This window comes from Camellia sinensis, chromosome 9, assembly GCF_055761805.1.
Source record: "Camellia sinensis isolate YWXY chromosome 9, ASM5576180v1, whole genome shotgun sequence".
Lineage (NCBI taxonomy): Eukaryota > Viridiplantae > Streptophyta > Magnoliopsida > Ericales > Theaceae > Camellia > Camellia sinensis.
The window spans coordinates 138,414,217-138,429,448 of record NC_138969.1 but is presented as its reverse complement, the minus strand read 5'-3'; the positions used below and the strand labels follow the sequence as shown (position 1 = coordinate 138,429,448).

Genomic DNA, 15,232 nt, shown 5'->3' with positions numbered 1-15,232 from the left:
CGAAACGTACCTCGTTTCCCGTGCTCGGGCTAACTCCTATCCCAAGCACAATGCAATATGCATGACATGCATGAAATGCAACTAATATACAACCTAGCATACACAATGCTGTGAAATGGCATACACGATGCACGAGGTAACATGGCATACACAATGCTCTAACATACAACCTAGCATACGCAATGCTATGAAATAAAATGGCATACACAATGCATAAATGGTTTTACACTAACATGAGTGGACCTCAGCCACACTCACATAAGAGGCCATGCGATGAAAATGAGACAACTCGAGATGCGCGCACGCGTGCACGCAAACCGAGGACTGACCCTAAGACACAAAATGCCACTCTAACAAGACATGGCAAGGCATGGAATATGGCATACAAGCATGCAAATTTCAGCACTAAAATATAACCCAAAACAGTCCCGAATCATAAAAGCATGGCTCCCGATGCATGGAATGAAACCGAAATGCAAAACTAGGCCTATGCATTGGCCTATAGCTATACAAAACATGCATCATTTGAATATGGAATGTAAAGACAGAGTCAAGACAGCCCAAAAATAAGCACATTTTCAGTTCTAAGCAAGGCCAAACAGCAAACACAAATAGGGAAAAACTAGCATGCAAAAATGGCCCTAAATGTGAGAGAAAGAAGCAACTCACAGCTGCTGTCCCCAAACAGATTAGGGCCCTTCAACAATGTTGAAGAGGGGCCCAAAATATGATATTTTACAGTTTATAGAAAGCCACAAAAACCAACACAGATATGGCTAAGCTCTCATGCAAGAAACGGGCCAAAAGATGGACAAAGAAGCAAGTAGTGGTTGCTGGCCTTAAACACAAAGGGGGCCTTCAACAATGTTGAATAGGAGCCAAAAATAATGCACTTTACAGTTGATGGTCGGACCCAAAACAGTATGCAAATATGTTCAAAATGCTATGCCAAATAAGGCCAAAAAAGAGAGATATAACACAAAGTATATAAAGGATGCCTCAAAAAGTGAAAGATCCTTAATAAAACATGAAGAAGGGGTCAAAATAAGGTCATTTGTAGTTCGGACCACAGCCCAAAAACAGAAGCATAGGAGGTTAACAAATCATGCAAAAATATGGCCAAAAGAGAGATATAAAGGCAAGTAGCAAATGGAAGCCACAAACAATGATGAGCCCTTCAACAATGTTGAATAAGAGCTCAAAATAAGCAACTTTTTAGTTTATGACATGCCTCAAAACAGTCTACACGTAGGCCAAAAATACTACACAAGGAATAGGCATACAAGAGGGATAATGAAGCAAGTGCGACAAGGAGGCCTCAAACAGTGAGAGGCCCTTAAAAAAACATGAAGAATGACTCAAAATAAGCCTAGTTTCAGTTAGGGTCGGAGCCCAAAACAGCAAGCAAGAATGGCTTAGATAGGATGCAAAAATAAGCTTAAAAAGATGGGAAGTGTTGCTCACCCTTGTAGACCAAATTTCAACACTTCTTGGCTTGAGAAAAGATGCCTCCTTAGCTCTGGAAATCAGTTTCAAGTGGCTGCAATGGAGGTTGGAGGTATGGTGCTAGGTGGTGGTGTAGAGAAGGGTGTTGGACTTGAAGGTTTTGAGCTTGGGAGTATAGAGGAAGAGAGATACAAGGCAAGGGCTTAGGGGGGAATTTTGTAACCCTAAACTAGCAGCTGGAGCTGCTGATATATAGGCCAAAGAGGGGGAAAAATGGGGGAAAAAAAATGGAGGGAAAATGAGTCAAGTTTCCCTCCAAAAGTGTCAAACCCTCGGACATGGGTGAAGTGTAAAAAAAAAATACATGGCTGGAATGCACTCACAGGGGCAAAAATGGCCGGCCAGTTTAAAAGGGGAAAAAACGTCATCCACCAGGTAAGTGGCCGGCCGGCCAGGTCAAAGCGAAAAAGTGGCCCGTCACCTCCAAGGATGAAGCCCCAGAAGTTAGCTTTCCAATGGCGCAAACCTTGCATTAAAATTCCTCCTGTAGAAAACGTTATGCCCTTTTCCGTGAAGCCGCGCAGATTCGGTCAAACCGGACTTCAACCAACCACATCTCCCCCCCCCGAACTTGGACTTAGGAGATTCTTGAGTGAAAAATGAAGCCCCGGAAGTAAGCTTTCCAATGGTGGTGGCCTCATATCTTAATTCCTCTTGTGCAAAGAGTTACGCCCGTTTCGGTGAAGCTGCGCAGATTTTTCTCCTTCCCGGATTCATGCTGAACCACTTTTCACCAAAAAGAAGTTGGCTTTTCAGAAAAATTGCTGGCCTCCCACCCTCCTACAAGCTTTCTAACAGTGAAAATAAGGTCTCCACCAAAAAAGATCCCAAACCGATGCAAAATGAAGGTTCGGGGGCCGAAACGCGCAGCCCGAGGCCCCGAAAACTGACTGTTAGGCACCGGAAGTGGTGTTCGACCACGAAGTTGGTCTCTCGGACCACAGTGTCCCTCAAAAGGGAGTAAATAAGGTGTATGCCAAAGACCGGAGCAAGCGGAGATGGTTAAGCGGTCCCGAACCGAGGCACACGGCCAACGGCTCCGAAAAACCGAAAACCGGACTCCAAACGGGCAAAATAGCCTACGACCACGAAACGTAGCCTACGGCCACTGAAAGAAGATCTACGAGACCTCTCCCTCCCTTCGGGAAGAGAAAATAGAGAAAATAGGGCCTGGTTCGAAAATTGAGGCAAAGCACAAAAGAGTCCGGAGGCAAGGCTCGCAACTAAGACTCTGAAACTTCCGAACGAGCACAATATGCAACATCACCAAGCGCTCAATCGGTGACGTCTGAGTCTTAAGGTCGGTCAAAAATGAGTTGTCTACAGCTTTATTCTGATTGGGTCACTTTGACAACTACCAATCGTATCATAATTTAGATTTCGAATCAAAATTAAAAAAAAAAAACTTCGCGTGGTAATTATAGAATAAATAATGATTTATTCACAATTACTCATCATTATAATTATCATACCGCATATTACTAAATCACAAGAATAATGTTAAGACATGACAAGTATTAGCACAATTCATATTGCATGTCATATAAAAATACATACTTTTCTATCTCATCAAATCACTCATAAAAATCAAACTTATACATAATAGTGGTCACAACATCATAGTAAAATAATTTTTAGAGATTATAGTTAGATTCATAAATAGTAATACGCTTGGTATTGTAAAGATTACAATAAAATTTTAATGTATTTTTCCACAATAAAATTTGACAACACAATTTAGAAAAACATGAATAACAACAATTCATTATGTAATATCTTTACGTATTATTCAAATTTTACAAACACTAAATTAAACAATATAGTGATCATCACCCACTAAGTCTTTTCTCACAGTAAAGACAATTAAATCATGCAAAATATTCAATTATTCAAATATTAATTTATTCAATTTATCTAAAAATAATAATTTAACATAATCTTTCCCACCAATATAGATGATTATGGAAGTGTCATCAATCAGAAGTGTTCCACAAACCAATGGATAACATAACTTTATCAAAATAATGGGTGTAATTATAAAGTATGCATTGTAGAGTCATAAATATTATTCATTGAATATATATACACAATAAAATCATAATCAAAATCGACCACAATTTTGAAATCGTAATCCATTCGAATCATGTCTCACAATTAATATTAATATACAAACAATCAATGACAAACATAAATTGAATTCATTAATTTTATTTAATAAAAAATCATGATATTTTCTAACCAATGCTCTAATACTACTTGTAAATAATTTTATGGTGTTATGCATATAATAACTTTTATAGTCCAAAATCGTGAATTATTATGATTTTTACAAATAATAACATAATGCGGAAAATAAATAACATACATGGATCAATTATATGAAACTTTCGAGTGATTCAAAATTGATTGAACATAAACTTAATATCAATATTAATAGAAAAAAAAGTTTTTCTCTCTTGACCCTATTTAGAATACGTTATATTTAGAATAATTGATGGGTGATCTAAATATACTTTTATAGGTAGAGGGAGAACCAGTTTCCTCATTCAATTTTATTCCATTTGCGCATCAAAGCAGGAAACTATTCCATCTATTGACCAATTATCTTATCGTTTAAAATATGAAATTAGAATCTTATTAAATTTATAATTCATATTACCATATTATATTTATATATATATATATATATTATCAACAAAAGTGAAACTTTATTGATGAAAGAAAATTTACCATAATAACTAAATAATTAAATTTAATCTTACCTCTTGCTTTTTCTTCAGTTATGCCTTTCTTTTATAATGTTTTACTATTGTTATAAACTATTACTTTTTGCTCATAAAAAAAAAAAAAAAAAACAATTGCCTCAACCATGAAGATGAAGATTTAGAAATCATCATCTAATTCATGATCCATCAACTTCCAAGAGCCATCCGTCTGTTGAACCATACCCTTGTTCTTCTCACACCACCATGATACCGGTATACAATATTCATCCTTCAAGGCATCAATTCCTTTGTTGACAAGCGTAATGTCGCGTTTAACATCCAACTTGAATCCTCCTTTTGATCCTTGTGTTCCTGCAACTCCATGCAGGTAAGCCTCCAAGTTATGCCAATTCTCCAAATTTCCAGGGCTCTTCAAATACTCGGATTTGGTAGTGTCAATACCCAATTCTTCGCCCACATCTGAATATCCTATCAATGGATAGTTTGGAACAATATCTAGGGCATTATGGATGCGTAGTACTCGAAGATCTTTTGACCCAGAAAAGACCTTTTCGAAGCCCGAATCTCCAACTCTAGGACTAGCAATCACAAAGGCTGTCACAGGACAAGCCTTGTTTGGTTGGTCTCTAGGCTTGTTTAATCCATTAACAACTATGTCAACTGCGTTTAGTGTTGCAATAGCAGCACCCAAACTATGACCTACTATAGTAATGCTAATTTCTTCATTCTTGTACTCTCCCACAAGTCTTTTAACCTCACCAAGAACCTAAAACATAATACAAGAAAAACTATTTTATCTCCATTATTGTCTCCAAAGATACTGTTAACTTTAAGATATATATATATATTTTTCTTTTTGAAGAAGAAGAAGAAGAAGAAAGTATAAGCTTTACAGGTAAATGGTTTTTACATTAAGTTACCTGGTCTCTGGCACTGGCCTTATTGAATGGCGATCTTGGATCATCTGAAGTGTAGATGGAGTACCAACCCTGATGCACATTAGGATCATGTTTTTCTCCAAATATTTTTGAAGCAGAGACCAAAACAAATTCAAAGTCATTAACCCATTCCAAGGCCTGGATGGTGCCTCTCCAAGCAATCACAATATCTCTCCTCCCTAGAGCAGCCTTCCCTTCATCTGTGGCCACCGCGACATACCCCATCCAATTCGATTCCTTGCTCCATGCTTCCCTCGACAAAGACTTCAATATAAATGCGTCGGGTTGCGGGATTGATGATGTTGCGTACAAGTACTTGGTCACGCGATACTTGAATGGATTCCCTTGCTCTATGCCCACATTAGCAAAGAGATCCTTCTTTGCATACCGACTGCTTCCTGCATATTTTGATAGTTTCTCAGAGATAAAGTTGTCATAAGTTACTTGAGCCATTTCTCCATAATGAATGATGTACCGTCGAAGATCGATGTCTAGAGGATCTAACAAGCCCTTCCAGTTATCCTCACCACTGAGAAGCCTCCATCGTTTGGCTATGCCTGTGGTCCTCTTGTTATCCATCTTTTTGCTATTTTTCTTCCTGAAACAATTCATATACCAGTTTCTTTTTTCCATAACAAACTTAAACTGGATATGGGACTGTTGCATGCTTTGCATACTGTGCTTTGAGAGGGGTTAATCTGATTTAACTTGCTCATATTTGTCTTTTCTTGCAATGACAGTTAGGTATCTTGTTCTTTCATTGGATATTGTTACAAAGTCATATGTAGTTCTCTTGTCAAAAATTGAACATCTGTTGAACCTTTAAACCTATGAAAAGATAACGTGTCTTCCATCTCGATCGTGAAGGACATAAATCTATACATATTTATAATCAATTTTTGTTATCATCAGACGCAAAGATAATAAGTTCCAGGTATATTTATTAACTCGAAAAGTGTAAATGCGGTGCATTTGTATTTTATTTTCTATTTTTAGGGAAAGAAACAAGAAAAGAGATTCATTGATGCATGAATTTGCAATTTTACATTTAAATTTTTGGATGGTTTAATAATTTAGGATTGATTTGATGAATGAGAAAACTGTTTAACAGTTTTAGACAGGTTGGTAAATGAAAAAAAATCATTCAACATTTGAGAGGGTAATTTTTGGGAAAAATTGGGCCGAGCTGAGAGTTGGGCATTGAGGCCCAAAATGCGAAGGACTAAGTAAAAAGGCCGTACTGAATACTCCGGCCTAGAGGGCAAGGTTACTCCGGCCTTGGGGAGACAAAGTTACTTCGGCCCAAGGAGGTGAGTTTATTCCGGCTCAAGAAGAGATAGTTGCTTCGGCCCAAGGAAGAGTAAGGCTACTCCGGTCCAGAGACAACTCGGAGTAGGGCCGGTCTTAGAGTTAGTCCGGTCGCAGTATGTTCTGGGAAGACCGGTTTCAGAATTAGTTCGGTCGTGACACAATCTGGTTAGGTCGGTCAAAACTTGTTACTTGGAAGTTTGATCTAAGCACACCAAGGTTGAACAGGGGGCAGCCGAAGTAATGAGTTAAAAGAGAAGACCGAGCTAAGGATAGTTCGGCCTTCTCTGTGGCTCAGCATAGCCCGTGTTATTTCGGCCGTGTGGTAGTTCGGCTATGGAGAAAACCATCCCACTTGGTTTAAGCAGTGGGGGAGGGTGTGAAAGGATAAGCATTATCCTTAAGAGTATGAATCCTAGGAGGACTCTGCATGGAGAAATACAAGTCCTACTAGGATTGTGCCATATGAAACTTATAAAAGCTCACAAGCATCACCTTGGAGGAGGTAATTGAACACAATCTTTCTGAGAACTTAGAGCTTTGTCTATTTGTCAAGTTTTCTGACTTAGGCATCGGAGAGGTTTCCGGCACACACCCGTCGGCTAGCTCACGTTTGTGTTTTCAGGTGACAAAGCGACGTCGTACAGAGGAGCGTGGACTTGGTCAACAGGATTATACGAGGAGAATTATTTCCTCCCCGTACAATTGGCGCCGTCTGTGGGAATAACAGACAAGAACAAAAACCTCTTGACTAAGCTTCTCCTTTTCTCATTCAATGGCACACATTGAAGACTTGCCGCAGTCCGCCGTCGACGGACTAACTCCAGAAGGGGGCGCAAGGCGTAAGGGATTACCTGCTGTCCCTCCCATGGCGGACTTGGAGCCCCAACAACATAATTCCAGGAGGAGCGGCAGGGGAAGGCGGAATGGCAGCCCTCGTCACTCTCAAAGTCCCGACAGGCAAAGGAGGAGGATTGATCCTCAAGCCCTGGAAGATCGCGTAGAGGAACAGGATGAACTGATTCGGAGGATGGCGGCGGACATGGAGGCCTTGAAACGCCAGATGAAGACCAAAGATGTGGCGACAGGAGAGGGGCACAAGCACAAGACGCCCCCTCGCCACTCAGAAAGTCGTAGTAGGAATACTACACCCTCTCAAGGAGAGAGCAGAAGCCTCAGGACAGGCAACACTCACTCCTTATCTTCAAGGACTCGTCACTCCAGGTCTGAGAGGACGAGATCCGAAAGATCATACACTGAAGGAAGCACGTATTGGCCTTCACATTCACACCAAACCAGATCCAGACAAACCGAGCTACCCAGGTCATCCGACTTACGAACCGTGCTAGAAGAAAAAGCACGATGCAAGGAAGATGCCAGGGCAAGGGATCCACACCGAGTTTCGGCCTTACAACGGTTGGCTCCTCGGACGCACGGAAGCGTCGAGGTTGGAATGCCAATACCGCGACCGGCCTACGAACCAACGGACAAGGCATTGGCAAGACTACAGACTTCGCCGTTTGTCCCAGCGATCGAAAACGCACCCCTACCATCAGGCTTCCTTCAGCCGAAGTTCAACACATATGAAGGGAAGACGGATCCGTATTCTCACCTGAGCCACTTTCGCCAAGTCATGGCTGTGTACAGGCGAAACGAGGCCCTAATGTGCATACTCTTCCCATCAAGTCTGGGCGACTTAGGCTTGACTTGGTTCGAAAAGCTCCCAGAGGGTAGCATAGCCTCCTGGGCCCAATTGGCAGAAGCGTTCGTAACAAGGTTTCGGACAAATACTAAGACACCGGTGGAGATAGACCAGTTACTCTCCATCGACATGGGTGAAAAAGAGACCCTCAGATCTTACAACAGTCGCTACTGGGAGACATTCAACCAGATTGGAGACTGCCCACCAATCTAGCCATTGCGCAATATAAAAGAGGCCTACCAGTAGGAAACCGACTAAGGGATTCAATTACCATGACGCCACCCCTCACCATAGAGGCCCTGATGGAGAGAGTACATCAGCACATCAGGGTAGAAGAGGATGGCGCACGTGCAAAAGCAAAATCTAGTACAACCACAATGCCAGAAAAGAAGACCTCAGCAAAGGTCAATACAGTAGATCGACAGAATAAAAACGGACGCGGCAGACGAGATAACGGAGAAGATCCAGATAAAAAATGGTTGAGAATCCGCACTGCCATAACAACGGTGTTCAAGAAACCAATATATCGGATTCTGAGCGAAATAAGAGATGAGCCTTTCGTCAAGTGGCCAGCCAAGCTAGGAGAAGCCCAGAAAGACTACGACGACAGATCACGGTGCACCTTCCACCAAGAAAAAGGGCACCGAACTGAGAATTGCACGCCACTAAGACAGCACTTGGAAGAATTGGTGGCAGCAGGACACTTGGATAAGTACATTGAAGGAGGGACGCAGCCAGCCCCCCAGGACCATAATAACCACCCCAATGGAATTCCAATAGACGCCCCGCCTCAAGGCGTCATCAATGTCATACATGGAGTCTTTGAACCTGAGCGTGTATGCGAGCTCAGGGGATCGATCAAAAAGGCAGAACACTTTAGAGAAGTACTAAGTGCCCAACCAGCCATCAAGAAAGGGAAGACGGAGGCAACAAACGTCATGACTTTTTCTGACAAAGACTTGGAACGAATTTACTGCCCCCACAATGATGCCCTGGTCGTCACTCTCCGAGTCAAGGATTTTGACGTCAAGCGGATTCTGATTGACCAGGGTAGTTCATGTGAAATCATGTACTACGAGACATTCAAGCAATTGAAGCTGCAAGACAAAGACTTGGCACCTGCCGTATCTCCCCTAATTGGGTTCAACTCCATGCCAGAATGGCCCGTCGGCAAAATCATTCTTCCAGTCAGAGCAGGAACCGTGACAAAACAAGTAGAGTTCTGGGTATTGAAGGTCCCCTCCACTTACAACATCATCTTAGGCAGAACCTGGCTGCATGCCATGCGATCAGTGGCGTCATCCTACCACCAAGTAATGCGGTTCCCCAACAACACCGGCATAATTGAAGAAGTCTATGGAGATCAGATCATGTCAAAGCAATGCTTCGTCACGGCGAATGGCAGCCGCGCCGCCAAAGGATATGTTCATTCGGTGGAAGAACCGGAGAGTAATGAGCTATTCGCAGATGTCGGGAAAGCGGCGGATCGGAAAGCAGTGGAGGACCAGGAGATGGCAAGTTAAGGCCAAACTGGGACGGTCCTTACAAAGTGGTTTGGTTAACAGACAAAGGGGCATACCACCAAGACAAGGACGGCAAAGCAATCCCTAGGCCATGGAACACGGCCAATCTCAAGTTATTTTATTCTTTCTTTTTCAAAGACGTGTAATTTTTTCTTTCTTCAATAAAACAAGCGATTCTTTTCAGCATGAGTTGTTCTCTGTAAAAGTTAGCTTTAGTGAAGATTAGGTACATAGTAAGCATTTTATTCTAAGTTGGCTGGAAAAACTAACTTAGAGGTTGGCTGGAATAAACCAACACCCCTCCTAAGCCCAGGATAAGGATCCAGGCTGCAGGACGTTTGGTCGGAATAACCAAACTTTATTCTAAGTTAGCTGGAAAAACTAACTTAGAAGTTGGCTGGAATAAACCAACACCCCTCCTAAGCCCAGGATAAGGATCCAGGCTGCAGGACGTTTGGTCGGAATAACCAAACTTTATTCTAAGTTAGCTGGAAAAACTAACTTAGAGGTTGGCTGGAATAAACCAACACCCCTCCTAAGCCCAGGATAAGGATCCAAGCTGCAGGACGTTCGGTCGGAATAACCAAACTTTATTATAAGTTAGCTGGAAAAACTAACTTAGAGGTTGGCTGGAATAAACCAACACCCCTCCTAAGCCCAGGATAAGGATCCAGGCTGCAGGACGTTTGGTCGGAATAACCAAACTTTATTCTAAGTTAGCTGGAAAAACTAACTTAGAGGTTGGCTGGAATAAACCAACTCTTTGTACTCTTCAGCCGAAGTAAGTGTAAGGCTGAAGAGTGGTTGGCTGGAATAAACCAACTCTTTGTACTCTTCAGCCGAAGCAAGTGTAAGGCTGAAGAGTGGTTGGCTGGAATAAACCAACTCTTGTTACTCTTCAGCCGAAGTAAGTGTAAGGCTGAAGAGTGGTTGGCTGGAATAAACCAACACTTGTTACTCTTCAGCCGAAGTAAGTGTAAGGCTGAAGAGTGGTTGGCTGGAATAAACCAACTCTTGTTACTCTTCAGTCGAAGTAAGTGCAAGGCTGAAGAGTGGTTGGCTGGAATAAACCAACTCTTGTTACTCTTCAGCCGAAGTAAGTGTATGGCTGAAGAGTGGTTGGCTGGAATAAACAAACTCTTGTTACTCTTCAGCCGAAGTAAGTGTATGGCTGAAGAGTGGTTGGCTGGAATAAAACCAACACTTTGTACTCCTTAGCCGAAGTAAGTGCATGACTAAGGAGTGGTTGGCTGGAATAAACCAACTCTTGTTACTCTTCAGCCGAAGTAAGTGTAAGGCTGAAGAGTGGTTGGCTGGATTAAACCAAGACTTAGTACTCCTCAGCCGAAGTAATTATGTCGGCTAAGGAGTGGTTGGCTGGTAAGTATAGTTTAACCAACCAAAAACCGAAATAACACATGGAGATTAGAAGACATTACAAATGCAAGCATACACACAATAACCGGAATGAGAGAAGTAAAATTTTCATTCAAAGAGAAGTCATTACAAGGGGGCTTGGTTCGGTTACAAAGGAGAAAAAGTAAAAAATCAAGAGAAAAGTTCATCAATTTCAGCGTCGAAAACCGCATCGGCATCAACTTGAAGACCGGTCCCTGGAGGGAGCTCATTCACACTAGGGTGAGCCACTTCGGCTACGGTTCCACTGGGAGGATCAACAGTTAGGTCTTCAGCAGTGGGCACCGACCGAACTGGCTGGTCCACATTTTCGGCCGGAGTATCTTCATCAGAGGCATCATCAGAGTCAGAGTCTTCCAAAAACTGTTGTTGCAGAGCAGCCACGTACTCCGCCAGGGACTTCGGTATAAAATAATCTGGAGGGTTGAAGACCTCGGTCTGTTGATCTTGACCGAGCTTCTCCACTGCCGCCCTCCAGCCGCATTTGAAGAACAGCTCCTTTGCAGCGTCACATTGTTGGGCGTAAGCATCCTCTGCCCTCTTGAAACCTTGTTTCTCAGCCTCCTTCGCCTTCTCCTTCATTTCGGCGTCTTTCTTTCTTTCAAGCTTTACCAGCTCACGCAAGTACTTGTCCTTCAGCACAATGGCAGTCTTTTGTTTCTCGGCCTCGGCCGAACTAACCATTCCGGTCAAACGACCGACCTCTCCTCGTAGTTCGGCCATTTCCTTTCTGGCTTCTTCGAGTTCGGCCGATTTCGCCTCTGCTTCGGCCGCTGCTTGCCTAGTCACTTTCCTCAGCTCCAGTACCTTCCTGTGGGTGATCTGGTTTTTCTGAATAGCCTGCCAAAGCAAACAACTTTCCTTTAAACCGAAGAAAGAGTTTAAAAGAAAAAGAAACATAAACAGAAAAGCAACCGAAATCACTAACCAGAATCATGGATTTAGTAGCAGACCGGATGGACTTCAGCTCGGTGGTTAACTGTTTTTGATGATGTTCCATGTCTTTGGGCAGACACACGCTCTTGGCCAGGTTGATGGCCAACAGGTGGTCTTTCTCAGCAACGACCGAGTCTGTGTCTAGAATGTCTCGGTCGTTGAAGGTTAATTTCGGTGCCCAGCAGCCGATGGTTCGGTCGGAAGACTCCGGTTGGGGGCTCGGTGGTAAGCTCGGCTGAATAGGAGTTTCTTCATCAATCAAAACCCGTTCGGGTTCGGAAGTTCGGGCACGCTTGGTTCGGCGGGAAGAGGATGGCTGTTGGGAAGGAAGGGCGACAACAGCAGGCTGCGGTTGGCTGGGAGGCGCCACTTCGGGCCTAGCTGTTTCGGTGAGAAGGGCCCTGACTCTGCTCCTTTTCGCCATCTCTTCTTCTGCGGTTAGAGGGACAAGTCTTATCTCGGGCAGAGTTGGGTCCGGCTCCGGTGCCTCTTCAAGAAGGAAGTCAGTCACCCTTGCTTTTCGGCGACCGCTGTAGCGATAGGTCGGCTCAAAATTTAGTAGCTTGGCCCAATCTCTTTCTTTAATCCGGAATGCAGCTCGCAAAACTCCGAGGTTGGGATAGCTATACAGGGAATGGAGATGGGCAAAATCTGCAAAAAAGAGAAGTGTTAGTTCGGCTAGTAGACTAAACAACCGAGATAACTTACAAAGCAGAAGACCGAAGTAAAATTACCAGGCTCTCCCATTTTCCAATTTATAGGTCGGCCAGGAATTTGAGCTTGAAAATCCTCAAAGTTCCCAGAGACCCAAAAGAAATCATCATCGTTAAGATCTTTGTCCGGAGTGTGCTTGATTATCTTCTCTCGGCGACGGCGAATTCTAAGGTAGTAGACCCACCCAGCATTCTTTGAGCCGATAGAGTATTGATGAAAGATCTCGGCTAGACCAAGATTCAGTCCGGTTTGGTGGTTTAATGCGGCTATCCCCATTATAATACGGTATGTATTGGTGGATAGTTGGGTGGGACATAACCTAGTCTGTCTAAGAAATTCGCAGATTAGCGGTTGGACAGGAAACCGTAGTCCGGTTTCTATTATGGATTGAAGGGTAAAGGGCACGAAGCCTTCATTGTTCCAGGGGGTAGCATCTTTTTCGGCCAACGCCAGATGGACATCATCAGGAATCTAGTAATCTTGCCTAAATTCGGCCAGGCCACCAGGGGTTTCGACTAAATATCTATACTTACCCATTTATTGTATAATTTATGAATAAATTATTTCGGTACAAAAACTAGGCTCAGTAGCTCGGTTGAGCACACGCAGGAGTGCCTGGGCAACCTAAGTCTGCAAAGTAGAAAACAAAGGGGTTAAGCACAGATCGTTGGACCGCGCTACAAATTATAAGCAAGATATACAAATCCTACTTCGGCTTAGTAGGCTGGTTCTACCTCTGCTCATCAGAAGGTTTCTTAGCTCGGTTTTGAGCAGTTTAGACCGGTTTAACGTCTAGGGGCAGCTTTCTGAGTTCGGTCTAAAAAACTAAGAAAGCTGGTTTAGTCCCAAGGCCTAAATCGGTTGCGATGTAAGGAAAGTTACTCCGGCTGAGCTCCTAGGGGCGGCTTTCTGAGTTCGATTTCAGAACTAAGAAAGCCGGCTTGGCCCCAAGGTCTTAGCTCGGTTGGAGACCGAAGTACCTAGTTCGGTATGTGCAAGCTTGTTCGGTGATCTTATCTTGGCTAGAGTGGTTCAGAAGAAACTACTGACATTTTTACAAGTTCTAGTTCGGTTATTGACTACAGAAATCTACGTATTAGGGGCAAACAGAATCCTAGTTCGGTCGCAATGTGATTTTGGATCTAAGGCTTGTTTTTCTACATAACAGTTCATACACATACAAGTTCTATTCATTTTTTCATGAAAGTACAGAAGCAAAAACAAGGAATACACGAGCATGCTTCACCCAGATAGAGAAAACAGAAATGAAGAAAGCAAAACAACAACAAGTTTTCTCAGAACTTACCAGTTTGGAGAAGAAGAAGTTGAAGATGGAGCAGTAGCAGCAACGGAAGCACGAACACAGTAAGCTCAAAGCTCAAGAACTCAAGCAGCCAAAAAAGCAGAGAGAGAGTATGAAGGGTGGTAAAAGTGAAGATACCCTAGCCTCAGGGTTCACTTTTGTTAGAGAGCCCAAAATTTGGGCGGGAACTGTTTCAAGATCTCAAAACACGAAGACGGCGTGACAGCCGTCCTTGGCCAATCAGAGCCTGCCACGTGTCACTGGAATGGGAAGCGTTACAGACACTATGATTGAAGAGACGTTTTGACCGGACATAGTGATACCCGAGGTAAACTTAGTTCGGCTGGAAAGGCTAAAAGGGTTTTTTAGCTCGGCTGAAAAAGCGTAACAAACTCTAGCTCGGCCAAAAGGCTGGTAATCCCAATCATGTTGCACAGATGGAATTAAGGGGCAATTGAGAGGGTAATTTTTGGGAAAAATTGGGCCGAGCTGAGAGTTGGGCATTGAGGCCCAAAACGCGAAGGACTAAGTAAAAAGGCCGTACTGAATACTCCGGCCTAGAGGGCAAGGTTACTCCGGCCTTGGGGAGACAAAGTTACTTCGGCCCAAGGAGGTGAGTTTATTCCGGCTCAAGAAGAGATAGTTGCTTCGGCCCAAGGAAGAGTAAGGCTACTCCGGTCCAGAGACAACTCGGAGTAGGGCCGGTCTTAGAGTTAGTCCGGTCGCAGTATGTTCTGGGAAGACCGGTTTCAGAATTAGTTCGGTCGTGACACAATCTGGTTAGGTCGGTCAAAACTTGTTACTTGGAAGTTTGATCTAAGCACACCAAGGTTGAACAGGGGGCAGCCGAAGTAATGAGTTAAAGGAGAAGACCGAGCTAAGGATAGTTCGGCCTTCTCTGTGGCTCAGCATAGCCCGTGTTATTTCGGCCGTGTGGTAGTTCGGCTATGGAGAAAACCATCCCACTTGGTTTAAGCAGTGGGGGAGGGTGTGAAAGGATAAGCATTATCCTTAAGAGTATGAATCCTAGGAGGACTCTGCATGGAGAAATACAAGTCCTACTAGGATTGTGCCATATGAAACTTATAAAAGCTCACAAGCATCACCTTGGAGGAGGTAATTGAACACAATCTTTCTGAGAACTTAGAGCTTTGTCTATT

The 15,232-nt window shown here is 43.3% G+C and overlaps 1 protein-coding gene across 1 annotated transcript; it reads right to left on the bottom strand.

Moving 5' to 3' along the window:
* Window positions 1-4,190: 4,190 nt before the first annotated feature.
* LOC114299757 (phospholipase A1-IIgamma) lies at window positions 4,191-6,029 on the bottom strand. The gene is made up of 2 exons (XM_028244594.2): window positions 5,153-6,029; window positions 4,191-4,998 (listed from the first exon to the last, which is right to left on the bottom strand). Exons 1-2 carry the CDS (start codon window positions 5,843-5,845, stop codon window positions 4,390-4,392), a joined length of 1,302 nt encoding a protein of 433 aa, XP_028100395.2. The 5' UTR covers window positions 5,846-6,029; the 3' UTR covers window positions 4,191-4,389.
* Window positions 6,030-15,232: the final 9,203 nt, after the last annotated feature.